Source organism: Hibiscus syriacus, unplaced genomic scaffold, assembly GCF_006381635.1.
Source record: "Hibiscus syriacus cultivar Baekdansim isolate YM2019G1 unplaced genomic scaffold, ASM638163v2 tig00110194_pilon, whole genome shotgun sequence".
NCBI classification, from domain to species: domain Eukaryota; kingdom Viridiplantae; phylum Streptophyta; class Magnoliopsida; order Malvales; family Malvaceae; genus Hibiscus; species Hibiscus syriacus.
The window spans coordinates 284,115-309,796 of record NW_024062620.1 but is presented as its reverse complement, the minus strand read 5'-3'; the positions used below and the strand labels follow the sequence as shown (position 1 = coordinate 309,796).

At 32.8% G+C, this 25,682-nt stretch overlaps 4 protein-coding genes across 7 annotated transcripts; 3 read left to right on the top strand and 1 right to left on the bottom strand.

Moving 5' to 3' along the window:
- Window positions 1-178: 178 nt before the first annotated feature.
- On the top strand, window positions 179-4,794 carry LOC120217899 (dihydroceramide fatty acyl 2-hydroxylase FAH1-like). The gene is made up of 7 exons (XM_039214923.1): window positions 179-207; window positions 643-785; window positions 1,764-1,856; window positions 2,899-3,095; window positions 3,187-3,292; window positions 3,805-3,951; window positions 4,626-4,794. The coding sequence occupies exons 2-7, from the start codon at window positions 723-725 to the stop codon at window positions 4,752-4,754; spliced, it is 735 nt and encodes a 244-aa protein (XP_039070854.1). The 5' UTR covers window positions 179-207; window positions 643-722; the 3' UTR covers window positions 4,755-4,794.
- Window positions 4,795-6,680: 1,886 nt separating this feature from the next.
- Window positions 6,681-11,134, top strand: LOC120217898 (DNA-repair protein XRCC1). Of its 2 annotated transcripts, XM_039214921.1 has the most exons (8): window positions 6,681-6,738; window positions 6,982-7,173; window positions 7,265-7,453; window positions 8,688-8,799; window positions 9,512-9,588; window positions 9,701-9,811; window positions 9,932-10,018; window positions 10,692-11,132. In XM_039214921.1, the coding sequence occupies exons 2-8, from the start codon at window positions 7,003-7,005 to the stop codon at window positions 11,025-11,027; spliced, it is 1,083 nt and encodes a 360-aa protein (XP_039070852.1). In that variant the 5' UTR covers window positions 6,681-6,738; window positions 6,982-7,002; the 3' UTR covers window positions 11,028-11,132. The 2 variants fall into 2 exon arrangements, with proteins under 2 accessions (XP_039070852.1, XP_039070853.1); XM_039214922.1 differs by lacking the exon at window positions 6,681-6,738 and having other exon boundaries at window positions 7,000-7,141; window positions 10,692-11,134.
- Window positions 11,135-12,945: 1,811 nt separating this feature from the next.
- LOC120217870 (metallothiol transferase FosB-like) lies at window positions 12,946-14,669 on the top strand. The gene is made up of 3 exons (XM_039214896.1): window positions 12,946-13,100; window positions 13,864-13,969; window positions 14,475-14,669. Exons 1-3 carry the CDS (start codon window positions 12,946-12,948, stop codon window positions 14,667-14,669), a joined length of 456 nt encoding a protein of 151 aa, XP_039070827.1.
- Window positions 14,670-16,049: 1,380 nt separating this feature from the next.
- LOC120217895 (lys-63-specific deubiquitinase BRCC36-like) lies at window positions 16,050-22,383 on the bottom strand. 3 transcript variants are annotated; one of them, XM_039214918.1, is made up of 11 exons: window positions 22,142-22,383; window positions 21,463-21,588; window positions 21,103-21,190; window positions 20,397-20,539; window positions 20,082-20,300; window positions 18,042-18,226; window positions 17,677-17,835; window positions 17,510-17,590; window positions 17,374-17,428; window positions 16,716-16,916; window positions 16,050-16,334 (listed from the first exon to the last, which is right to left on the bottom strand). In XM_039214918.1, the coding sequence occupies exons 1-10, from the start codon at window positions 22,250-22,252 to the stop codon at window positions 16,722-16,724; spliced, it is 1,362 nt and encodes a 453-aa protein (XP_039070849.1). In that variant the 5' UTR covers window positions 22,253-22,383; the 3' UTR covers window positions 16,050-16,334; window positions 16,716-16,721. The 3 variants fall into 3 exon arrangements, with proteins under 3 accessions (XP_039070849.1, XP_039070847.1, XP_039070850.1); XM_039214916.1 differs by having other exon boundaries at window positions 16,684-16,916; window positions 22,142-22,382; XM_039214919.1 differs by having other exon boundaries at window positions 16,684-16,916; window positions 20,397-20,482; window positions 22,142-22,381.
- Between the last annotated feature and the right edge of the window lie 3,299 nt (window positions 22,384-25,682).

The window sequence follows — 25,682 nt, the reverse complement described above, 5'->3', positions numbered from 1 at the left end:
CATGCAGAATACACGAGACAGCCATTGAATTTTCTTTTTCTTCTTTTTTTGAAAGAGAGTTAAGCGATCATTCATTGAAACAAAAACTTGGGTCTTCACTACTCAAGGCTCCCTGCGGGATCTTTAATAAGGTTTTTCTCTTCATTATTTATTATTATTATCATTATTGTAATTTGACTGCTTGTCAAAATTTCAATAAATGAACAATGGAATTAACGATCAGATTTCTTGAATGTATTTTCTTTCAATTGCGGGAAAAAAACCTCAAGTATTATTGGCAAAGAAAAAGTTAAAATATATTCTGATTTATACGTTGCAGCATAATCTTTTCTAGATGTATTCTGGTTTAAGTTTGAATATATTCATTAATTTGATAGTGTTGTAATATTTTATTATGATTGGAATTATTGTATCAATATTTTAAATAAATATAAGATGTATTCCAGACATAAATCAGATGTTTAACCCAATTGATTCCTAGGATAAATTTAAAATTAAATTCTTATTTTCGGTTTTTTTTTTAATGTGGGAATGAAAGCATTGTTGCTTTACTTTTCAAGAACCTCAATAGCCTAAAATTCGTAATCTGCAACTCATTTTATCATTGTTATGCTATTATATGTCCTTCCATGGTTTTGGTGGATGGTGTGAAATGTTTTTAAAATTTTGCAGCTGCTTCTCTTTTGTTTGATTAAAAATTCATACAATCAGAAGCTGCCAGGATGGTCAGTAAGCATTTTACAGTTGATTTGAGTAAGCCTATTGTATCCAGGTCTGAAGCATACGTTTCCTTGATTCTTTATTTTCTTTTTCAGATATACACATGCCTTTTAGTGTTTTAGTTAGTATGGTGCAGTGTGTATTTTCCTTTTCTTATTTTTTATATTACCCATACTCTGTAACTTTGTTCGACTTTATTGGACTACATTATTGGTATGATCCTAACAGATAAATGAATTGTTTTTACATTGTAACATAGTTGAGCATCAGGAGAGTGAACAACTCCGTAAGAAATGTGAATCAATACATAGACTAAAAAATCAACTCCAATTCAGCAGCAGTATTTGGAGTTCTGGATTTTGTTGGTTCTTCTACATGACTTCGGAAGAATGTTACTTTAACTCTGGTCTATGTATTTTGTATTTCTGATCAGCGTTGATCTCTTAAATGTTAATAAAAATGCTTTATAATATTAGTTCTAACCAATACTCAGATGACTGTAATTTTACCCCCCCGAAGTTTCTCCCTTTTTGGAATACCAGCTCTCGAACATTGAACGTGTAAGTTAAATGCTAAAGCACTAAACCTTCTCCTTCAGCAAACAACTTTCTGGCGTAGTTGCAAGATATTTGTGTTGTGTGAAATGAGAGCTTGGTTCAATCACTAACCTCTCTTCCCGGTTCCCCACCCTAATTATCAGAAAAAAAATGTCTTCTCTCCAAATTTTTACCAAATTGTCACTTGAAGATTTTTAAGTTGTACTAATTCTTTTTTCCCCTTAAAATACATGCATTTGACACTTATGCCTCACACATATTCTGGGAATGGTATGAAGTTAAGACCTCCAAATATATGAAAAGAAAACTATTTTTTTAATGAGAGTACCTGTGTCCGACATTTACTTGAGTTTGGATAACATAAGTAGATTGTTTTAACTAAGAATAAGGATATTATTACATATAATTTTCTAAAACTGTTTGATTCGGTTTCTATCCAATGCTGTATTAACTTGTTTGAGATGCATAAAAATAAAAATTTCATAGGTTGGCCATCTCGGGGAAGCTTATGAGAAATGGGTCCACCAACCTATTGTTAGCAAGGATGGTCCTCGGTTTTTCGCTAATGACTTTTGTGAGGTATTGATCCTTGCCTTTTCATTTATGTAGTTGTAAATTTTCAGAACATCTTATGGAGATATTGACAGATACATGTACAAGAAGAAGATGCACCTATATATATATATATTCTTATGCTATGCACCAACCAACCCTTTTAAGTGTTGACAAGCTTGCGTCCATAGATTGGTTAATCAAATTTTCAACATGGGCGCATTGCCTTCAGAAACACCTGTTTGGATTTGAAGCTTTAGAAATTTGCTTCTAGATTTTACAAAAGGAGTAGCAAAGGGATCTAGAAATTAATAACTTAAAAAGGTGCATATTCTGAGCTTGGTTTTAGATTTACTTGATCTTATTATTCCACTTTTCCTTCGTCATGCAGTGTTTCAGACCAATATTTAATTTTTATCAATTTAAATTTCCTTCTGAAAAAAAAATAGCATTAACTTTTTTTTCTTTTCTTTAATTAATTCCAATAATTTTATACTTTAGTAAATATGTAATGCTCTGTTTTTTACTAGTTTTTATAATAATGACGGGCATCAAGGGAAGGCAGCCTTCCTTGCTAACCCTGGGGAACTAGCATATCTTACCATGGCCCCTCACTGAAATTATGGACTCTCAGGGCAGGAATCCATTTCGGGCTATGCACTAATGCAGTTAGGTCATGCCACTGGTCGCGTGCTATAGTCTTTATCTGTGTTACTCTACTTTTGTTTTTTTGAAATATTTATGTCCGAACATTTATGAGTATGATCTTCTAAATATATGGAAAAGCATAAAAGATAATTTGCGTGTCTAACGTGTGAAACACATTTTTGTATCCAACACTCCCCCTCGAGTCGGAGTAACTAGTTCTTTATCATTATTGATAGTGCATGGCCTTCTGATGATTGAAAAATCCTGTTAAGTGCTCCATTTCCTCTGCCATTCCTCCATTAATAGGATTTCAATTACATATCTCCATTTAATACATCGGATGCTCATAAGAATGTGTTTAGTTCAACCACTACTGTATACCAATCACATCTTTTAACATTTTCTTCTTCTTACTCAACAGCTCTTGACACGCACAAAATGGTGGGTGATCCCACTAGTTTGGCTACCAGTTGTATGTTGGCTTGTTTTTGTATCCATACAAAGAGGTCTCACTCCTACGGAGGCAGCCTCGGCTGTGATTGGTGGCATCTTCATCTGGACACTTCTCGAGTACTGTTTGCACCGTTTTCTTTTCCATATTAAAACAAGAAGTTATTTGTGAGTTCTCTTTCTGTCTTAAATTTTTCTCTGTATGCTGTCTACATGAACAACTTGGCATGTTGAAGCTAGTTTGAGAAATTTTGTTCAGGGGAAACACCTTGCACTATCTACTTCATGGCTGCCATCACAAGCACCCTTTGGATGGGCTACGACTTGTTTTCCCCCCAGCTGCAACAGCTATTCTGTGTGTGCCGGTATGTAAATTTGTTCCGAGCACTTTACCTATCAATAATGCTACTGCTATTAGCTAAAACAATTTTTCTATATAGGATTTCCCCCTCTGATTTGCGCTCGTGATCTAGATTGCTAAGCATCCAACCCAATTCAAAGTTCAACACTTCATTTTTAAAGTTCTATAAACCTCCAATGTAGTAGCTTTCAACTGCTGCAAAAAAAAATATTCAACTTTGCTATAGCTTTATGAACTCGATTTATCTGTTTTCCATACGACATTCATCAAGGGTAAGGGATTCCCTTGTTCCACGATAATATTTACTATTTTTATCCTGTGGACAATATTTGTGTCAGCAAGATATTGTTGTCTCAACTCTCAATTCTTATTTGCATTTGCAATTTTAGAATCCTAAGCCGAAGTGTCTGAATCCAGTTTATTTTGTGATATAGAAGCAAAATGGAGAGAGTAGGGGATGAATGTGTCCTACGAATCCGCTTATGTTATTCTAATTGAACAACTTTTGATTACTAGGTATGGACCATGTTTAAACTTTTATCAACTCCTTCAACAGCTCCAGCTTTGTTTGGAGGTGGGTTGCTCGGATATGTAATATATGATTGCACCCATTACTACTTGCACCATGGAAAGCCATCTAAAGGCTATGGTCATATTCTCAAGGTAACAACTCATTTAGGTTATGGCTTTTTCTCTTACCTTATCTATGACCAGATTATTTGGAAGGTAAAATATTATTAATCCATGGCGGTGCTTAGCTTAAGGACCAAATACAACTAGGGGAGAACCAGTTTTCACTTGATCAAATCAATATATTGTAAGAAAATAAAGAGATAATTTAGACCGTCAAACAGTGTTGTCAAGGCATGCGTCTTAGCAGTAAACAACAATAAGCGCCTCAGCCCGCTTGATTGAGGGACAGTATTAAAATGGCACAATGACTTGAAATGTCTCTAACATTTAATTAAATAATTATTTTTATTTCAATTTTTTTTGGAGCATTTTAGTCTTTAATATTTTATTTTGGGGGTAAAAAGACCCTTCCGTTAAAAGTCAAACATTAAAGGTCTTTTTGTCCTAAAATAAAATGTTGAAGTTGAACTGTTCCAAAAAATAAAAGAAAATAATATAGACAAAAATGACTATTTGATCAAATGTTAAGATTTTTAATTTTTACATTATTCCTAATAAAATCTATACTTTTTAAATATTTGAGTATTCAACTATAGACATGAACCATAAGGAAATCATGCATATTGACTAATAAAAATTTCATATTTTGTAGTTCAACTGGACTACTCTTGGCAAATGAGATCTAATTATATTTTTTTCGACAGAGATATCACTTGAATCATCACTTCAAATCTCAGAACAAGGGATTTGGGATTACATCATCAATTTGGGACCATGTGTTTGGAACATTCCCCGCACCTAAAGTGGGGGCGACAAAAGTAGGTGATAGCTGATTTAATTGTCAATATAAGCTGTCATCTATATATAATCCTATTTTGATGATGTTTGTAATTTCCATGAGCCTCTTCCTGCCTTGGCCTTTGTACCATATTCCTCTTTGCTATATCCTATGGGTTCATCCCTATATATATCATTGCTGGTTGGACTTGACTTACGCAGTGACTCTTTATTTTTTTTAAATAATATATTTTATCGTACTGTATACATTTCATTATACAATCCTTATTCGTGGAATCTAATATTTATACTTAGTGAAACCCATCAAGTGATTTTAATATTTAAAAGGGAATTTTTCTCTCTACAATTTTTGAATTCGAGCAGTTGCGTCTGTAAAACGTGTGTATGTTATCAATGATTAAGAAATATTCTGAATATATATTGTTTCTTAATCATCAAATTACTAAAAGAAAAATATAGTTAATGAATGTGATTTTATCATTAAATTATTTTATCAAAAAGTATATCTGAAAAAAAATTATCTAATGTGGCCAATTCTACTCACTTATAATGCAATCTTAAGAAAGACACTCTCAAGAGACATGGCAGCCCTAGGAGAATAATTGCCCTTATTAATTTCATTATCAATATTGTCGATTAGGAGTATCTGTGGTTAATCTGTTGGTAAAATTAATGCTGTAAAATAAGATGTTAGTATTGATTATTACAATTATTAATAAAATATATAATTATTATGTTGTGTAATTTATCGTCGTATAAATAAATCCGTTCGGAATAGTATAATTGTAAAAATAGGCATTATGTAATAAGCTTTAAAATTTAGTACAGTTAAAATAACGAAGTGGAATTCGACTAGATTATTCTTTCAAAAGAGAAGAGTAATGGTGGTGGGGAAAGAGAATATTTTTCTTGTGTGTTAAAGAATGAATGAAAACTTGCCTTTTATAGGGAAGAGGGGTAAATTTGTTAAAGGAAAATAACAAAATTAGTAAATAAAACTTAATTGTCATTAAAATCATTTCAATAATCAGATTTGAATTTTAGAAAGATTAATTTTTTAAATCTTTGCATGGTCAATAATCTTACACTAATAAAAAAATAAAATTTTAAAAAACGAGAAAAAATAGTATTAAAATTAGTCGCTTAGATACTAGTATTTGTTAAGTTTTAATTAGTACATATTAAAATAAACAACACTTTTCTTAAGAAGTGAATGAATCTTAATAAGTAATCTCCTGACACACGATTAATCTTGGGTCTAATTGAATTCCATCATAGATGAACAATTTAGTTAGTATATCTCAGGATGCTAGTACGTGCTCAAATAATGATTCATATATTTCATTAAAGATAACTAATTACGTAAGTGATTTCATCATATCTATCTTAATATAAACTATCTAAATCAGGATTATAAAATCCTTAAGGGTATTTAATAAGTTTAATCTCTCAGTTTTAAGAAATTTAATGAATTCATTAAGTCCATCTCAAATAAAAATACTCAAATTTTGGGGTATGAACTCATTAAAAATATTTAGCGGCTCATCCTAGAAATTCATTGATTTTATCAAGCTCGTTTCAATAGGATCATTCAAACTCTAACCATGAATTTATAAAGAATATTTAATAGTTATTTGTATAAATTTAATAAATTCATCAAATTCACCTTAATAAACCCGCCCAAATCATGAGCTATTAACTCATTAAAAGCCACTATCTCAACTAATAATCATTGATTAAAACAATAAGTCGTTTTTCATTGACAAAAACAAAATTTCCACAAAACAAACCAACCCTAAATTCCTAAACCGTTGTTAAGGCATGGATCTAATGGAGATCTGTAAGCATTAAAGGAGCCAAATTCAGAATTAGACCATCTAGAATCTTCAAATAGTTTCAAACACGAATACCCTCCACTGTAGACGGTCACAGTGTTGCTTTTCCTATTTAAGAATCACCGCAATGCAAAGCGATTGCTTAAGCATACTTCCCCTCTAGTTTGAAACGGAAGGAAATCAGGTTCAGTTTCTAAAACCCCAATATCGATTTAGAGAAATATGTGTACTCTTTCTGATAATTTGACCTGTGATGCAAATATATGTCATTTTTCTAAAACCCCAATTTTGGTACTCTCTTCATCTTTCTTAGCTATGATTGAACTTTGAAGAGAAAGTTTTATCCGGTTGTTTCTGATTAATTGTTGTTTTCTGAAACAGCTTGCTTTCATGGTATAAAAAAACAATCGACCTCCATTTATTACAGTTTTTAAGGTGTTCTTTTGACATGTCTGATTTGAAGACAAGCCAAAGTGGCGGTGCTGGAAAGACCCAGACTCGAAATCTTCCGTCATGGATGAGTTCAAGAGAGAATGAGAGTAAATCCCATGGAAACAAGCCAAATGATGCTAAAGGACATGCTTCTAGTTCTAACGACATCAACTTTTCCGAACTTATGGTACTGAATTGTAATGAAGTGCATTTGATGTTCCTATTTTTTATAATTAAGCTAATGGAATTATATTTCATTTGTTTCTTTCTGTGTGCAGGAAGGGGTGGTCTTTGTATTGTCAGGATTTGTTAATCCGGAGCGTGGTACATTGCGTTCCCAGGCTTTGGCTATGGGAGCTGAATACCAGCCTGACTGGAATTCAAATTGCACGCTTTTGGTATGTGCTTTTCAAAATACTCCGAAGTTTCGACAAGTGGAAGCAGACTGTGGAACCATTGTATCAAAGGTAATGTAAACTGCTGAGCTATACACAGTTACAACTGTTGGTGTAGATAATCCCATAGGTGCAGGCCATCGGCAACTCCAATTGAATTTAAGCACGGCTTTTGAGGCTACAACGGATCATATCACTAGTTGACAAATTGATATACCTTTCCCACACTAGACCCGATATTGCTTTTGTTTTAAGTGGTGTCAGAGCTTTAGGTTTGTTTATTGAAATTTGAGATTGTTTTCTGTCATTTCTCCCAATGTTTTCTTTTTCTCTTCTCATCTGGACTCATCAATCTTGGAAGATATCCGAATTCTCGTAGATCAGTAATGCAGCCCTACCTCAAACAAAAAGCCTGCCAACTCTTATTGCTGGTGATAGTTTCTCAAATGGTCTCAGTATATACAAATAGTTCTAAAAGGGAGAAGAAAATTGAGTCATTTGCTAGGCATTGGTCTTTCAAGAGAAACCATGGATTTGAAGCTTGAGATGAACAAGATTCCATTGTAATGTCTTGGCTTTGGAATTCGATGATCCCAGAAATTAGTGGCATCGTGATGTTCCTGAACACTTCGAAGGGAATTTGGGATGCAGTTCATCTGACCTATTCTAAGGCTAATGGTGCTTCCAGAAATTCTGCATAGTCCCTGTTCATCTTCTGATCAACTAGAAATACCAGACTCAGGAAATGATTTTGACCTGTCCATAGCCCTTTTGGAAGGTATAAATCATTAGGAAACAAGAAGTGGGAGGAGGCCATGAAAGTAGAAGTGGGGGCACTTGCGAATGATAAGACATGGGATTATCTACTCCAACAGCAACATACAGTGTATCATCTATAATTAAGTTGATATGGTCCCTGATTTTTAGTTGAGCTACTCAATCTTCTATTTAACTCAAATCTTCAATTCCAGCAATTGGAGAACTTGATGTTGATAGCCTTTGATCTTTAGTTGAACTATCCAAGACTCTATTTAGCTAAGATCTTAAATTCTGACAGTTATAGAATCTGAGATTGGTAGTCTCCGATTTTTAGTTGAGCTATATTTTTGTTATGTGAATGATGGAATTTGTGGATGTTGTATGGGAACAGGAAAAAATTTCAATGCTGAAAACAATTGCAATGTGTTTGTTAGCAGAGTTTCCACATTCTCTGTTTATAATATAATATTAACCACAAGCTTTTTTTCTTATGTTTGTTTGGACTTTTGCCTGTAAAAATCTGATGATCTACTTTGTCTCACCTCAGGAATGGATTTTAGAATGTTATGCACAGAAAAAGCTTGTCGATATTGATCCTTACCTCATGCATGCTGGGAAACCTTGGCGAAAAAATAGCATTTCTCATGAAACTTGTGAAGGTAATGCTGTGTTAGTACCTATTTTTTCCCTTGCCCTTTGAGTAAAGACTAATTATTACATTATTCTATGTTAGAGCATTTTTTGAGTGAAGACTATTCTAATGAAACTGTTTTAGTACCTTTTTTTATCCTTGTTCCTTGTGCTAACCCACCCAAGCCAAGGTTTTCGGTCTTGTTTTTTCTCACTTGTTTTAATCATTAGTTGTTTTATTGTTGAACATATAAAAGCTTTAGCTGGTGAGCTTTTAGCAACATTTTATGGGAATTGAGCTTTGCAAAGAATGTAAGGACCTTTACCTTACATAAGGATGGCCTGGTTTGGAACTGACTTGATATATAGAAGTAGAAAACTGTTGGCCCCTACGCTTCAAGATCTGCTGTTTGGGAGTTAGGCTACTGAAGTGAGCCAATTTTTCACCAAATGTGTGCAAATCAAGAAATCTAGAAGAATAACTGTATGCGCCTTGCATGGCTTCTTGATAACTGCAATTTTTCCACTTGTGATTAATTGTTCCAATGATAAGTCAGATTACATTCAAATTTTGATCAAAAAATGTTTGTGCATTGTTGGAGTCTAATACAATGTGTTCATCAAATGTAACGATATCTGTGTTTTCTCCACACACCATGCGTTTCTTTAATGTTATCTACATATCTATGTTTTAGCATATATATAAGAAGTCTGCCTTCTGAATTCAAAGGGTGCTTGCAGAAAAACAAGGATCATCATTACCAAAATCTTACAAGAAAGTTGAAACACAATCCAAGACAAGTTCTGGTTCCTCTGAGGTATCATTTTTCTTGTTATAAAGATGGAATGTAATTGCACTATCGTTTTAGTTCCATGATCCTGAGTTTAAAACATATTTCCTACATTTATCAGTGGTAATGTATTTTTCAGAATAGAGCATCTCAGCTCGCTCAAGAGAGTTTTTCTCCTTCTAAAGTTAAGAAGTGGGTTATCGATGATTTCAATGGAACTATTGCATGGCTGGAGAGTCAAGAAGAAAAGGCAAATGACATTTATTAATTTCATTTTCAGCTTATATATGTTTGGTCTTTCTTGGCCTCCTTGTTCATATAAGCTTCCAGTATCTATTTTGCTGGCCTGATTTCTCTCGTCTTTTAACAGCCTGAATCGCACGAGATAAAGCAAATAGCCAGAGAAGGGATCTTAACTTGTTTGCAAGATGCCATAGATTGTCTTGCACAAAAGCAGGTATTCCATGCTTGGGAAACTGCATTTATTCTCCTGAAACATGGGATCTTAATTAGTTACTGTTTTATTTGACCATATGACAACACGCTTTGTCTTTGATGACATAAGCATATTACAAAAGTGTTATAGAACATCTGGAGCTTAGCGCAGATGATTCGTGGCATTTGGTAGGTTTTGGGTTCAAATCTTAGCCTTTACAACCCCTTCCCGTATTTTCCCTGGTTGCAGTCTCCATTGTACCAATAAGAGGGAAGGGACAAGGGTACTTATGTTTTCTTATATCATTTTCCTTCTTCATGCAGCTCAGTATTCTACAAATGGAATCTTTGAGAATTTTCCCTGTTATTTTCAGTTATTGATGAGTTGTTTTGTTATGATTTTTTTCTTGCATTGTTTGCTGTATTGAAGGATCATTTATGAGTAATCTCTTTTAACTCCTTCAGCCTGAGCCTCTTGCCATGTGCATGAAAATGTATACAGTGGCGATTATACGCATGAAGTGAATACTTTTTGTAACATCGTCCTCTGTTTTAAACATAAAACCAATCGAATGAACGTTTACTTATAACTGCAAATGCTTGCTGATAATGATTTTGAACAAGGAAATTAGTATGTATTTGTTTTTTGTATTATATCCCGGCCTGAACAAATTATCCTTTGGTCTGTTTTTCAGGATGTGCAGCAAATTACCGAGCAGTGGAGCTTTATCCCTCGTGTGGTGAAGGAGATTGTTGTCTTTGATGGCAATAACCGTGACTCTCTCACCAAGGAATATCTTCTGAAAAAGGCCAAGCTCTGCAAGCAAATTTACGAGGATGAACTAAGCCGGATGGATGACAATTCTTCGAAAAGAAAAAAGCCAAAAACTGATGGAGGTGAAGAAGGTGACCAGAAGGGAACTCAAGCCAGCTCCAGGAATGCATCAGGTTATGACAGTGACGAAACAATCGAGATGACCGAGGAAGAAATTGATCTTGCTTACAAGAATTTTGCTTCCGGAACTTTGTAAGTCAAGTTTTATGTCAATGGACTGAAAGTAATAGTTTTATGATAAGCTAGTTTTTGACTTTAGGCATATACATTACGGGACAATGTTGCCATTGCCATTTCCTTTGAACTTATAGAGTCATGTTCACTAACTTTACAACTCGGGCATTCTTGAATGAGCTTTATTTATTTTGTATTAGTTTTGACATTTGACCTTCAAAAATTGAACATGCTCGTATAGACAGGCTTCGAATGGTCGACAAAAATTATTATTCTAAAATATTTTTTCCCTAAAATAAACATAATAATAATTTATTCTTCATTTACAACCCAATTGAGCTATTTAAACATAGCATGCACCTATTGCATGCTTTTCTAACTACCGTAAGTCAAATCTAATGTTTAAATTTAATTCCAAAACAACATGCAATTAAGGGGTTCGTTGTTATCTCTTGAGGTCCAGTATTTGAGCATGAACCAATAACTTGTAGTTATTTCTTCAGTGACTTAATTGTCTCTTGAGGTCTCGAGTTTTAATGCCACATATGTAAGTATTTGAGCATTCTTTGTGAAATAATTCAAAGTCTTTAAAAATATATTACTTTGTATTTATCCCGAATTTATAAAAAGAAAATTTTTAAATAATGTGAACATCTAATCTCAATTGAGAGTCACATACCGCTAGAATTGTCATGATCAAAACATTAAATCTCACTCCTTAATTAATTTTAGGTCTTGCATATAGATATCTATTTAATAAAATTTAATTATTTAAAATAATCACGATTGAAATTTAAAAAGTTTAGTCATAAAAAATCAATAAATAATAATTTTAATATAACAAAATTTTATTTAATTATTAAAATATAATCGAATTTATAATTTAAAGTACGGAGTTTACCCGGTTAAGAAATATACAGCGTAAATCAAAACTAAAGATCAGAAATTGTATTTGGTTGCTTAGAACTGATCAAAATCCACGCTTTTCCTTCCGCTTTCAACGATTTAACTATATTGGTGACTCCAAAATTTGAAATAAATACTCGATAACTGTTCCATTTAAACACAATGATTTACGAGCCAAAATCAAACTGTTCATACTGAAAATCCCATAATCCTGCATTAAAAAAACACACATACACGCACGAATCAAACGATCCCGACGATTAAAAGGATGACTATTATTTTAAAGGTCAAAAGTTCGAGCACGACGTCTACATAAATATTTAAGTGTTCACTTATAATCATCTCAGACTAATAGAAACTTCATAATCAATCTTAAAGAGCATAAAAAAATTCTTCTTAGTTTTTAGTGCTGAAAACACAACTTTTAACATAATTCGAATTTAGAATTTATGCCAGAAATAGGCACACGGTTTTATGTTAGAGGTGAAAATATATTATCAATAAAAAATACAGAGCAAATATTTAAAATATACAAGGATTTGAATTTTTCAAGAGATAGTTAGGGTAGCTGCTCGAATTCAATTTTTTTAAGTAGGATAATATTTTCTTTTACCACTGAGATCATTCAATAATTTTTTATAGACATAATTTTAAATAAATAAATACAAATTTTTTTTTTAAATAAAGACAAACATAATTCTAATACAAATAAACTTCAAAAATAAATAAACAAATATAAATATAAATTTATTTGTACAAACTCAGATAGTTGACGACCTTTAAAATATGGCAAAATTATTATTTGAATAAATTATAAAAAAAACATGCAAATTACGTATAAACATTGCCTCTTTCCTTGTATATATAATTCCCACTTCCCCATCTCTTTCGCCTCTCGTATCTCACCCTGCCTTTATTTCTATCATTTTCCATTATCTCCTTTCTTTTATATTTTCTTTTTCATTCTGAAATTTTTTTCTATTTGTTTTTTTAAAATTTTCTTTTTGGAGTATTTTTTTCCATTGTAAAGGAAAATGAAGGAAAGTGTGGAAAACCCTCTTTATCTCAAATCATTGAACCATATATCTCTTGTGAGTAGATCAGTGGAGGAATCCATTGATTTTTATCAGAACATTCTTGGGTTTGTTCCAATTAGGAGACCTGGATCATTTGATTTCAATGGGGCATGGTAATGAAAGAAACAACATCAATTCATCTTTCAAAATTTTCAATCTTTTTTTTTGTTAATATTTCAAGAAAGGTTAAGGGATTTTTTGTTATCTCATGAAGTTTCGGATTTAAGTAATGCGTATGCAAGGATGTGAGCGTTCATTGGTAAAGGGTGTAGAGTCTTTGAACATATATTACCTTGTATTCACCTTTGGTATAAAATATTTTAGTTTTATATGTTTTTAGAATCGTTCGATGAGTGTAAATAGACTGCTGATGTTATCTCTTTATATTTTTTTCTATCAATATATTTTATTTCGTGCTTAATTTCAACCGCCTATTTTCATTCACTCAATGATCCTAAAAGATATAAAACTAAAATGTTTTACATGCATGGATGGACACACGTTATAGGTGAGAGGGACGATACTCCCAACTCCGATTGTAATTAAACTCTTGTCCCTCTCAATTTTTTTGATATAATTATATTTTAGGACGTTGTCGGTTTTAACATTAATGGAATTAAGTCTTGATCCCAAACTTGTCTGCCTTAATTACTTTTGAAGATTTTTAAATTTTCAAATTAGTTGAATTAAATACTTAATCTCTTAATTTTCACGGTTTAATTACCTTTTTAGATTTTGTTCATTTTAAAGTTAAACAACTTATTTCATTCATAGTTTAATCTTAACTCCGTCCATTTATATGGATAAAAAAAAGAAAAACAAAACTTGGGTTAATTTAGATCTCTCATTTTATGATTATATTTTCTGGATTTGCAGGTTGTTCGGATATGGAATTGGGATACATCTTTTGCAATCAGAAGATCCAGAAAACCTACCAAAGAAAAGGAAAATCAACCCCAAAGATAACCACATTTCTTTCCAAGTTAAATTTCTTTTCCTTTTTCTTAATAAATTGAAGATTGGAAACTGGGAAATTTTAATGATTTCTTTACAAGTAGGTTTAAAGTGGTAGCCCTAGTAAAGAACATACATAATGCTAAAAAAATTGTCTAAACAATCATTTTAGTCCTTATTTTTTTAGAGTATTATTTTGACTCGAAATTTCATTTTAGAATAAAAAGACTACTAACGTTTTACTAAATAATCACTTTGACTCTTATTCTTTTCTTTTTGAACATTTTGAGTCAAACGTTTCATTTTAGGGCAAAAAGACCTCCATTTTGATACGATGGTTGTTTATTAACTAACAGTTTCCATCCACAGAAGAGTGTTTTACCACAAAATGAAACATTGAGGTCAAAATGCTCCAAAAAAAAAAGAAGGAATAAGAACCAAAATGGTTATTTAATCAAATGTTAAGGATATTTTTTTTGACATAATACTTAAAAGAAACAATAAATTAATTAATTTTGTTTCCCATGTTTCAGTGTGAGAGCATGAAGGCAGTGGAGAAGAAGCTGAAGGAAATTAAAATGGAACATGAGAGGGCAATAGTGGAAGAGGGTGGGATTTACGTGGAGCAACTGTTCTTCCATGACCCAGATGGGTTCATGATTAAGATATGCAACTGTGATAACTTACCAGTCATTCCACTACTTCGATCATGCTCTCCTGTTGATTAGCAACAATTACAACAATGACACAAGATCGACGAATTTCTAAAATTTTAAGAGGGACGAAAACAGTTTATCAATTGAAAATACAAAAAACAAATATTTAAAATATATACTAATTTGAAATTTTCAAAGGACACGTGTCCCCATCCATCCTCTTTTCGATCCATCCGTGGCACCAACAAATTGGTTGGCCGGTGAAAACAAAGTTGCAGCAACAGCAGCTTGGACAAATGAGCTGATGAGGTCATTTGATTTTTGGTGCATGAGTTAATAATAAATGGACTATTCTTCAAAGCTTTCTTTCCTTATAATTTCTTGATTTTTAATCAATGATTTATTTATTTTTCCTTATAATTGTAACTCCAACAAACAACATAATTGGCTCAAATCTACTCTCCAAGAAAACTTTCTTAACAAGGAGTGTAAAGATCAAACCATAAACCCTATTTGTAAATTTTAAAGAAAGAAACTTTCAAGTTTTAAAAAAAGGAAAAAAGGGTAAATTATACGTTTAGTACATAAATTATTATTTTATTTTATTTTAATGTCTAAACTTTATTTTTTTTAAAAATTATACCTAACGTGTAATTTACCCTAAAAGAAAATACTTCAATCATCAGTTAAAAACAAATAATCATTTCTAATATGTTTTCTAATTGAATTACTTTTATGAAACAAGTTGCAACTCATTAAAACAAGAAATTGACTTCAAATGTGATTTTTATTTTTTTAAGATAATTCAAAACGGGTAAAAAACTGTAGTCATAGTCAATTTGCATGGAAAGCGTATACGAGCAAACAATGGAATGAAAAAAATGTGCATTTTCTAACCAGGCAACGAGTAAACATGACCAGGGATGCAAATGAATCGAATTTGAACAAATAATTGTGTTTGTGTTCGTTTGTTTAATTTTTAACGTGTTTATGTTCGTTTAATTTTTTAATATTCGTTTATTTATTATTTGGAAATATGTTCGTTTAGCGTTCACGAGCCGGACAATATCGTTTATATGTTTAGAAATGGTGAACTTGTGCCATTAGTCCTTAAGCTCCACAATTTGAACTTCAAAGTTCATATTATGTTCAATTTAGTCGTTGGCTTCACCGATTTTTAAAATATAAAAAAAATATAAGAAAAAGATAATTGGATAATCAAGCTTATAAACAAATCGATAAACGAGCCTTTTAAACCAGTTTGCTCGTGAATATAAACGAACCAAACACATATTTTACGTACAATAAGAATTATTATTGTTAAATCCTTAAACTTCATATTCATTAGTTTTTAAATACAATTATATTGTTAAATCCAAAAATATTTTTTATGATAATATTAATGGTGAATGCAATCATAAGAACCAACAAACCTAAAATAATCACATATTATAAAAAAAAATAATGCATAACATGTCATTGAGAAATTAAATTAAAGAGTAGAGATACATTTAAGAAAAATAAGCACAAGAAAAGGGCACAAGTCCCCTTCCCCCTCATCGATAACATGACATTCAAACTGCAATATCACGAGGAAACAAAAATATTTACAGTACATCACCATTGCTTGTTTCTTCAAAGACTCTTACGGAGGCAACCATCACAAACTGTCTTGAGCTTCAACGCCTCCAAGCGAGTTGGAGAAGTTCCTCCGATAAACCCGAGAACATGTTCAGCCTAGAGGATATGGGTTCAAATGATAAGTAATGATCATTAGGTGGAGAGAACAAACATAATATTCGATGCCTGGCTTAGTAACATATGTTGTAACCTAGAGGAAAATCACTAACATTGGTAACGGAATTCTAATCCTAAACCAAACATACGAGTTTAATCTTGTGTTATTCAGACTCCGATATGAGATTATGCATTTAACACCCGAAGATTCAACTTTATTAAGTTTTTTTTGACAAACTAGAGGGTCTTAGAGACTCATATAGTCAAGCATAGGTATATTTATGTAAATATAAAGGGAAATGAAGAAATACGTTAAAAAGACTATTAATGGAATCATATTATTACTCACAAAACGCATGGAGAAGTGGGTTTGGTACGGAAATTTCATTAAGATCGCTTTCTGCTTCGGCTCCCAGTACCAGCAAATGTACTCGTGCTAATGGATTCAGGTGAATTATGCAAGTCTCTCTGGCCAACCAAAGTGCTTCCTCGAAATCCATGTGAAGTACTCGGAGAACTTGGTCCACTCCCCTTTGAGGTTTCAGTGTCCAACGTCTTAGCTTCATCTGTTAGCATTGCTAACTGTTTTAACAGAAGATGTTAAGTCGCAATCGTAGATTTTAAGACCAGAAAGGCTTAGATGATATCATAAACCACAAAAGAGAGCATTAATTCTGTCTGTATCCAAAGACCAACTAAAACAATACATCAAGTCTTCAAGTCTCTTTTTTTTTTTTTTTTTTTTTATCTCTGCCACTCTTCTTTGTCTTAAAGAAGACAACAATCTCTTTCTTTTCTCTCCTTTTTCCAACTTTTCTTCTAATTTCCATTCCTAATGTCATTGCAAGTAATAAATAAAACGATACATCAAGCATGCTTTGTCTGTAAAAATAGAAAGCGATACTCTTATCCAGAGTGCATAAATCACAAGTCCTCACAAATTTGATAAACGGAATTTCCAAGGATATGTCAGATAAGCTGCCCAACAGTAAATATAACTTTCATCTTTACTGTCAAACAATTTAGTTTCGTTATGTACCCGGATTTCATTCTCCTTTAATCGATCCTGAAGTGCACTAATGGCAGGACTTAAACTGCAAATTAATATGAAGGAATTTGAGTACAAATATAAAAGCATCACAAATAGTTGAAAGAGGTTCACATTTGTTCCTAACCAGTATTCGATTAACTTGCACATGGAAGCTTGATATGTAGATGTGTGATGGATGAAAGAAAGGGGATGCACTTTGCCATCTCTAAGTCAAACGAAGTGAAAGGTAGAATCAGTGATAAAGAAACGAGTTAAGGTAGGAAAACGGAAATACTTCCCATAATATAAAACCTCATATTTTGCAAGATGGCTTGGTTATATGCTGCTCGCTCCTCTTCATATAGTACACGTTGCAAATCCGTGAAAGACTTTAAGGGAGAATCAAGATTAATAAGAGAACATGTTGGCAAAACATGAAGAGGAATTTCTTTTCGGACATACTCTGCACCACTGTCAACACACAGAAAAGAAATACAAGTACCTCAAATTGAAAGTTCCTTAAACTCTAGATAGATTTAAACTCTATGCCATACAGGCAAGCATGTTTCAGTGTTTGTGCATGCGCAAACCAAATGATCTTCCTCACACAAATCTAGGAGATGTAAGTTCCAACTACAAAAAAAGTATTCAGCAATCAAGTACAAACTAATGTATACCTCATGTCCAAATTTGAGCGGTGCATGGCTTCTTGCATGCTTTCTGACATATCCATGGGATCAATATCGACAATAGCATTCTTCATGTTATTGGTATTATAGTAACCTCTGCCTTGCTCTTGCCCTAGATAGTTCGCATCAGCATTAGCGAAGAAACCTCCCAAATCTACAGATCGTCCACCACCCTGGCCAAATCCCATATGCACAGACATTTGAGAGAGAACAGTAAGGAAAAGCAAGCATAAAATATCTTGTGGAGCATAAAGGCACAAAAACATAATACATAGAAGAGCAAGCTTTAAGAGTAGTCACTCCTAACCATTCAAAAAAACAAGGCGATCAACACTATTGGAAAACACATCCTTTTGCTTTTTTCTGGAAAAGAGCTTAACAGCGTGATATCATCTATACAGCTGATACCACATATTGAGAAAAAGCTAGGTTTGATGTTTTCTGTAGTAAGGTTTCTCGGAAAAATACGTAATTGACAAAATAGGCCAGTGTTTTCCAGCATAAAGAAATTCTTACAGAGAAAATTAGAGACGGCTAAGAAACAAAATGATGTTATCATATACAGGAGATAAGTTTAGCAAAGTAACAACAATCTAAAGAAGCACCTCATTTATGCCAACTAAAGTTTGTGCGTAATGTACAAATATGTTACTCTTCTACCATCTACAACATTACTTATTTCCTTTTGCGCATTTAAGAACCCAGATACAGTAACAAGATAATGTGACGCAAGAGCTTTACAGTTAAGTTGTTTTATTATTTTAGTCTTATTTATTAATTATTAGACATATAAAAAGACAGATGTTATTATTAGTTTTCTTTAAGGTTTAGGATTATTTAAATCTATGGTTAGGATCCAAAGTTATCTTTAGGGTTTAAATCTCGAGCTGGGATTAAAACTTTTCTTGTCACCCTAGTTTAAATAAATTGTAAAATAGTTACAGCAGCATCATTATTATTATTCTTATTATTTTCTTTGAATTAATACAAAAAACTAGAGGTTTATTATAACACTAAGTTTTCTTGATTTTCATCTTCTTTCCTAATTGTTTAGTTCAGCCTTAATTGTTTTGATTGTTGCTGTTTTTCTTCTTAAACCACATCAAATTAGGTCACATCAAATTAGGTATCAACCTAATTAGATCCAACGGTTTGCCATTAGGCCATGGTTGTAAGCGTTAGTGGGTGTGTATCCTACACACCCACTAATCAACAAGTTTCTGATTTTAATCAAATAGGGATCTTAGCAGGTTTCTGATTTTTTTCTCTACATGGTTCTATGCTAACCATTAATCAACAGGAAATATATTACCATTCTCCACCTAACCTATGTTATTAGGACTTGGGTGCAAGTGTTGGACATGGATATATATCCGACACTGGTATGGTTAGGTTTTTATGAGTTTTCCCATATATTTGAATGATCTTTGGAAGTCATATCCCCAAATCTAAGTGTTGGATTCAGGTACTTCATGAAAAATGAAGAGTCCAAGAAACATATCACCTAACAAGCAAAAAATTGTTTAGACGACAAATATTGCTGAATGTAGCACCAACGTATAGGATATTGTGCAAGTTACATATTAGGGCTAAAGTAGCAAAATTTTAATCGCTGGAGTTGAGTTTTCCAAGCCAGGGAGAATGATGCAATAGATTTACAGTTATGTGGTTTTATTACTTTAGTTTGGTTTATTAACTATTAGACATAAAGATAGACGTCTAGGATTATTCATTTTCTTTAAGGCTTAAATCTAGAGTTAGGAACCTAAGTTATCTTTAGCGTTTAAGTCTAGGGCTGTGATTGAAATTTTATTTGTAACCCTAGTATAAATAAGCTGTAAAATAGTTACAACTGCATCATTATTATTCTTATTATGTTCTTTGAAATCATACGAAACTAGAGATTATAACCCCGAGTTTTCTAAAGTTCGAACTTGTTTTTGAGCCTTATTTCTTTTTATTACTGCTGTCTCCCCCTCTAAAACATATCACAATAAGAAATTGAACTTCGAAAATCAAAAATTGCACCTTGCTAGATTCTTGAATGGATCTGGAATCACCAGTGTCTTGCATGTGACTATCTGCTTCTGCAGATCCAGATGTCACCAATGGATTTTCAGAACTTAAAGATGACTCAAGATCAATAACTGAGCTTCTATTCAATGGAGATAATAAAGCAATTGGTCCTGAAACATTATTTTGTTTCCCATCCGATGACTGAAAAGCAATGACTTGAATTCTTCCCATCTGAAAGTATCACAATTCTATCCATTGAGCTTTCAGGTTTAATAAAAAAACTTCTACAAGATTGGTTTCGGTTTAGTATGCATATGAAGCACTAACCTTGTTTATATCCTCACTAAAACAAGAAAATATAAGCCCAACAAATCCGGAATCTAAAAGTTGATACATTGCCTGAGTCCGCACATCTGCAGAAGTAGCAAATCTTTTCAACATCAAGCAACCAATCATAAATGTAAAGCTATTTAACAAGAAATAACAGAAAGTGGTTTTCAGTCAACAATAATGACCAATAAACAATCCTGTGCCTGCACAATGAAAAATCCTCTTCTTCACAGTCAAGTTTCAGTAATAAGTAAGCGCTCTCATATCAGCAACACAATGTTGCAGGTTCAAATGTTAAGGATGTGGCTTCACACTTGCGAAGTTAAAAGTTCACAAAACTAGAAAAACGAACATCTCAATTTGCATCCGTGGGATTAAATATAAATTGCATCTAACAGTTAAAAGAAAGTGTGCCCAAAAATTGAATAACCTAGACATGCAAAAAGGTCTAAGCACTGGTACATTCAATGATTCATGATACAAGTAATAAACAAATTAAAACAACTTGGGATTTCGAAAAGGTAATCGTACATGAAATGAGACATCCGTTAAAACTGAAACAACAGAATGCACCAAGAGAAAAATCATATTATTCTCCCAACTTAGTTTGATATAAAGCTTCAAACAAACAAATATATTTCTGATAATAAAATGCTAGAACAGCTAAAGTTTTTCAGAAACAAAACTACTTATCAAAACTTACCAACATGAGAAGGAAGAACAGTAATATGGGGATGTGAATGGTACCACCCAATCACTCTTGTTGTTCTGCCAGTCGATGCAGTCATTCTGTGCCTTGAAGTTAATTTCACAACTAAACTAACAAACACAAACATTAAGCACAGTGCAAGCTGCGTTAATAACTAATGCTTTAATCATTATGCAAATTACTAACATGAACACAATAAACTCATTTCTTTTAGGCACTTATTAAGATCTAAATTATAACTAAGGGATCATAGGAAAGGCTATGACAAGCTATTTCTTTTATACTGTAATGAACACAAACCGAAGACCAGTTTATTGACAACAAAGAAAAATAGGCACAAAGATTTAAGGATATATCAGCTTGAGCTGATGCAGCTGCCAACTGTTCAGGATTTGTCTCAACTCGGTCCTTCCGCCGATCAGATCGTGATTGTGGCGATGCTCCCCATATCAATGCGGTGACATTTCCATCTTTTGAGTACTGAAATTTGCAAGAGGTGGATATGTTATATAAACCAAAAGACGGAACGACAATAATGCAAGACAAAATCAAAACCCTGCAATACTCCTTTTACTATGAACCGAAGTTTAAAAGACCAGATTTATCATCAGTTATGTTCTGTATAAAGAGATTCAAGTTCCTAGTACCCGGTTTCAGAAAAAAAAATAGGGTTATCACTTTATCTAACTCAACAATCCACAAACACAAAGACAAAATGAACCAATTATTTTTAAGTAATACATACTACATAGTAAAACCTACATCTGCTATTGTATAAAATTAATACCATAACTGGATTTTTCCACATAAAAGAGTTTGATAATTCTTTTAACTCAAATAAAAGAATCCAATTCAACTATTTTTTTCTTATATACAAAAACACAAATGATTTAGAAATTAATCCACCTATCAACATTAGGCACAATATTTAAATTACATCACAAAGAAACAAACGTGTAATTTAAAGTTGGAAAAGAAAAAGATTGGATTTTGAGACATGGGTTCTATATATATATATAAAAGAAAGACAAACCTCGATGTCTCCTAGAAGAAGACCCATGATCTCTTCGGTTTCAGTAGACAATGCATGTGTAAGACAAGTTAACCAAACATCCTCAGAAATTTTCACACATGTTAAAGACATTCTCTTTATCAATATTTGTATTTTCTTCAAAACAAAATCTGTTTTCTTTTTTTATTTTTTCTCTGGTCTTGTCTTTTTAAGATTCAAGATCTTTAGAAGATTTTAACCATTTTTCTCTGTAAAAGGGTTTTTTTTGGAAGGGGGGGCGATAGATCTTGTTGGACGGGAGACCGGGAGAGAGTACCAAGAGAAATACACTACAATCAGTTCTAATCTATTTGTTTGTAACAATAAAATTTGGACCGTTGATATCTTGCAGTGCAGTAAAAGAAGAGTAAATTGCAAAGTTCATCATTAAACTTTACTTTTACTCCTCTTTTAGTCAATTAAGTTTAAAATTATTTAATTTAATCAATTAACTTTTGAATTGTTTCTATTTTGACCACTATGTCATTAAATAATTAAAGGTATTAAGACATAATAGATGACATCAAAATGATATCGTTTTAGAAATATCAAATTGAAACCAACACGACGTTATTTTAAATCCCTACAAAACTCATTTTTCCTTTTTTAAGAGTCCAAAACATGCATCTATAGAATCAAACTCCAGTCAAAAACCTTACTAAGAGTTCATAGTCTACTCAAAATCCAAAAATAAACAAAAGTAAATGTATAGTTCTCAACATGTGCTCATATTGCCACTAAATCATCACAAAACCAAGATTCTTTATATACTCCAAAAATTTCTCTCGTCAAGGATCAATCAGTGTAACCTACACATTGTTTTTCCTTCTACACGTTACATACTCATAATGAGACATAATGTAAATGAAATGTTCAATTGCTAAAAATTTTGACATGAGTCTAGAGATGAATTTACTAAGAGCATACTTCTCATGTAACATGACTTTCATGCTTTTATACTCAGATGACATAATTCATCTGAATTATATATGACAGTTAATGTCTTACTTGCCAATATGGTTTTGGTATAATCGGAATGCTCTCGAGCCATATCCACTCTCAATGGTATTTATGCCCACTCTAGTCCCTTGGCTCCAATTCGCGCTATCTCAATGCTCAAACGATGAGTATAGGTACTTAACTTCACCCAAGTCTTACAAGAAGTCAATCGTCCAATAAATGCTTTAGCCAAACATATTCCTTACTCCCAGTTTGAGATACTTCATCAGAATTTTTCATCGAATTACATACAAGAGTTACTTCATAAAAACATCAAGACCTTCCTGCTAGCTAACATAGTTTTCTAATTTTCCCTTTTTGATTTTAGAGAAAGGTCTATGCTACATATTTATATGATGTGTGACGACTTAAGATCAGTAGAAAACTTGGAATAAGATCCTATCATCATAATTATCGTTATTAAGTGCAGTAAAAATCTTTAAGATTATCTTTCGATTGTAATTGCTATGGATTAATTTACCTAAAAAAGAGTTGATCGAATACTTTTTTTTTTCAAACAATGAATCTTGAAATTCTCTTGGTAGAACAAAATCTTTTGTTCATCAAATTTTATTATCTATGTACGTATCTTTAAAGCACCACAACTACATATGGATAAATCTTCTAATATTATTAAAATAAAACATGTCAATTAATTTTTTTATTTTTATTTTGGTTACGAATAAAACCACTAAGAAATCAGTGGGTTATGCTAGTGTCCTGATACACTTTATCCCTCATGAGCAAGGTTTGTATCTCGCTTGAAGGCTGCTGAAAACACAAGAGAGCAGGAGGGTCATTCCTTCCAATCTTGGCTAAAGCATCAGCTAGCCCATTTGCTTCTCGTTTTATATGGATGACTTTGATGCACCACCTCCGCTCAAGCAGGCTGCGGATTCGCCGTGTTATAGCATCGTCGTTAGGTTGTCCAGGTAAGTATAATATCCTCACAACTTCACTATTATCGAGCTCTACGATAATTCTTCTGGCTCCACGCGACGTTCAAACCGTCAAGCACCGCCCACAATTCAGCCTGAAAAACGGGACAACAACCGATTTCACGACAGTAACCAGCAACCCAGCTTCCATTGCTATCACATAAAATGCCCCCACTAGCTGCTTCCATTGTTGCCTGATTAACCGAACCATCAACGTTCAGCTTAGTAAAATTATCCTTCGGTGCTTGCCATCTTTGCCTCAGGGATTGATAGTCGCTTACACAAGTTCCACCATATTTTTGCCATGTTTAATTGATTTGGCCTAAACCCTGGCTGATTTAATCAATTAATTTTTTTATGTTCACAACTCACTTTCATTTTTTAATTCTATATCGGTTTAGGATCATCATACAGATGGAAATGAATGAAAAAGATTAAAAGTTTATGTTTTCATATTATTCACTCTTTTTTACTCGTATAAACCTTTTCATTTCATTTTTAATAGTATATCTCAATCAATTATTTATGTTCATATAGTGATTCTAAATCAATATAAGAGTTTTATACTCGTACCTTTCTGCGTATAATTGGATTCACTTACGTGTAGTTTACTGAGGTTAATTGGTTTTCCTTGAGTCTATAAAATTCTTGTAAAAAGTAGAAAAAATTAAGGGGGAAAAAACTTGAATCCACCACATAAATCCACTTAATTCGAAGTTTAGAACCGCGCGGCTGCACGTAACCCACCGGAATGGATTCAATATCTACAGTTTGAAAAGGCCGAAGGCCACGTAGGCTAGGTTGGTTAAAACTCTTGAGCGGTAGAATTTGAATTATTTAGGAATCTAACAGATGTTATCGTAGTTGAACTGACCGCGTGTGTGTATATATATCGTAGGTTGGTTAAAATTCTCCTTGAATTTTCCAACGAGTGTTTCACGTTGTAGGGATTACTTGACAGCCCGTGTGATTTTCCCTAGAAAATCTTCCAACTGTGTTGTTTATCATTCTTCATCACTTTCCCTAGAAAATTTTCGAAAGAAAAAAACTTCCTGGAACCTATTATGGAATCTCCTAGCACTGATGAAAATGCCATAGATGCATCTGCCGAAAAGGTTTGCTTCTGCTCATGCATTATTTTAATGTAATGGCGATTCTTTACCTTTGTTGAACAATATTAACAGTCATTCAACGAAAACTTTGATTATTAAAATGTTAATTTTTTTGGATTTTGGTGTTCATGGTTTTTTAACTCATTTTTTCTAATCATAGAAATCTCCATTTTCCAAGTTTCTGAATGATCTGTCCCCTATAAAGTTGTCAAGAGCCAGAGTACCACTGTATGCACGAAGGTTGGGCGAGTCAAGTTTTCAAAATATTCCATTGGTGTTTAGCTCACCACATTTGGATCGACCAACAAGCTTCCTTCAGAGGTTTTTTTTTGTCCAAGTCTTGATAACATTTTTGGAAGTCGCCCAATATTTGATGCTCTTAATTGAAGATTGTTTTGCATGTTGATAGATATTGTGGGTCAAATTCAAATGCTATTAAGCCTTCAAACCTTACTGGTGCATACCAAGGAGATC

Coding starts and splice junctions, on each gene's coding strand:
- LOC120217898 (XM_039214921.1), top strand. CDS start 7,003: ATGTCTGATTTGAAGACAAGCCAAAGTGGCGGTGCTGGAAAGACCCAG. Junction 8,800..9,511: donor TTCTCATGAAACTTGTGAAG/GTAATGCTGTGT, acceptor GGGTGCTTGCAG/AAAAACAAGGATCATCATTA. Junction 9,589..9,700: donor CAAGTTCTGGTTCCTCTGAG/GTATCATTTTTC, acceptor TGTATTTTTCAG/AATAGAGCATCTCAGCTCGC.
- LOC120217895 (XM_039214918.1), bottom strand. CDS start 22,252: ATGTCTTTAACATGTGTGAAAATTTCTGAGGATGTTTGGTTAACTTGT. Junction 18,227..20,081: donor CCATTCAAGAATCTAGCAAG/GTGCAATTTTTG, acceptor GGATTTGGCCAG/GGTGGTGGACGATCTGTAGA. Junction 16,917..17,373: donor TAAAGGAGAATGAAATCCGG/GTACATAACGAA, acceptor CTGTTAAAACAG/TTAGCAATGCTAACAGATGA.
- LOC120217899 (XM_039214923.1), top strand. CDS start 723: ATGGTCAGTAAGCATTTTACAGTTGATTTGAGTAAGCCTATTGTATCC. Junction 3,293..3,804: donor CAGCTATTCTGTGTGTGCCG/GTATGTAAATTT, acceptor TTTGATTACTAG/GTATGGACCATGTTTAAACT. Junction 3,952..4,625: donor GCTATGGTCATATTCTCAAG/GTAACAACTCAT, acceptor TTTTTTCGACAG/AGATATCACTTGAATCATCA.
- LOC120217870 (XM_039214896.1), top strand. CDS start 12,946: ATGAAGGAAAGTGTGGAAAACCCTCTTTATCTCAAATCATTGAACCAT. Junction 13,101..13,863: donor TTTGATTTCAATGGGGCATG/GTAATGAAAGAA, acceptor CTGGATTTGCAG/GTTGTTCGGATATGGAATTG. Junction 13,970..14,474: donor ATAACCACATTTCTTTCCAA/GTTAAATTTCTT, acceptor CCCATGTTTCAG/TGTGAGAGCATGAAGGCAGT.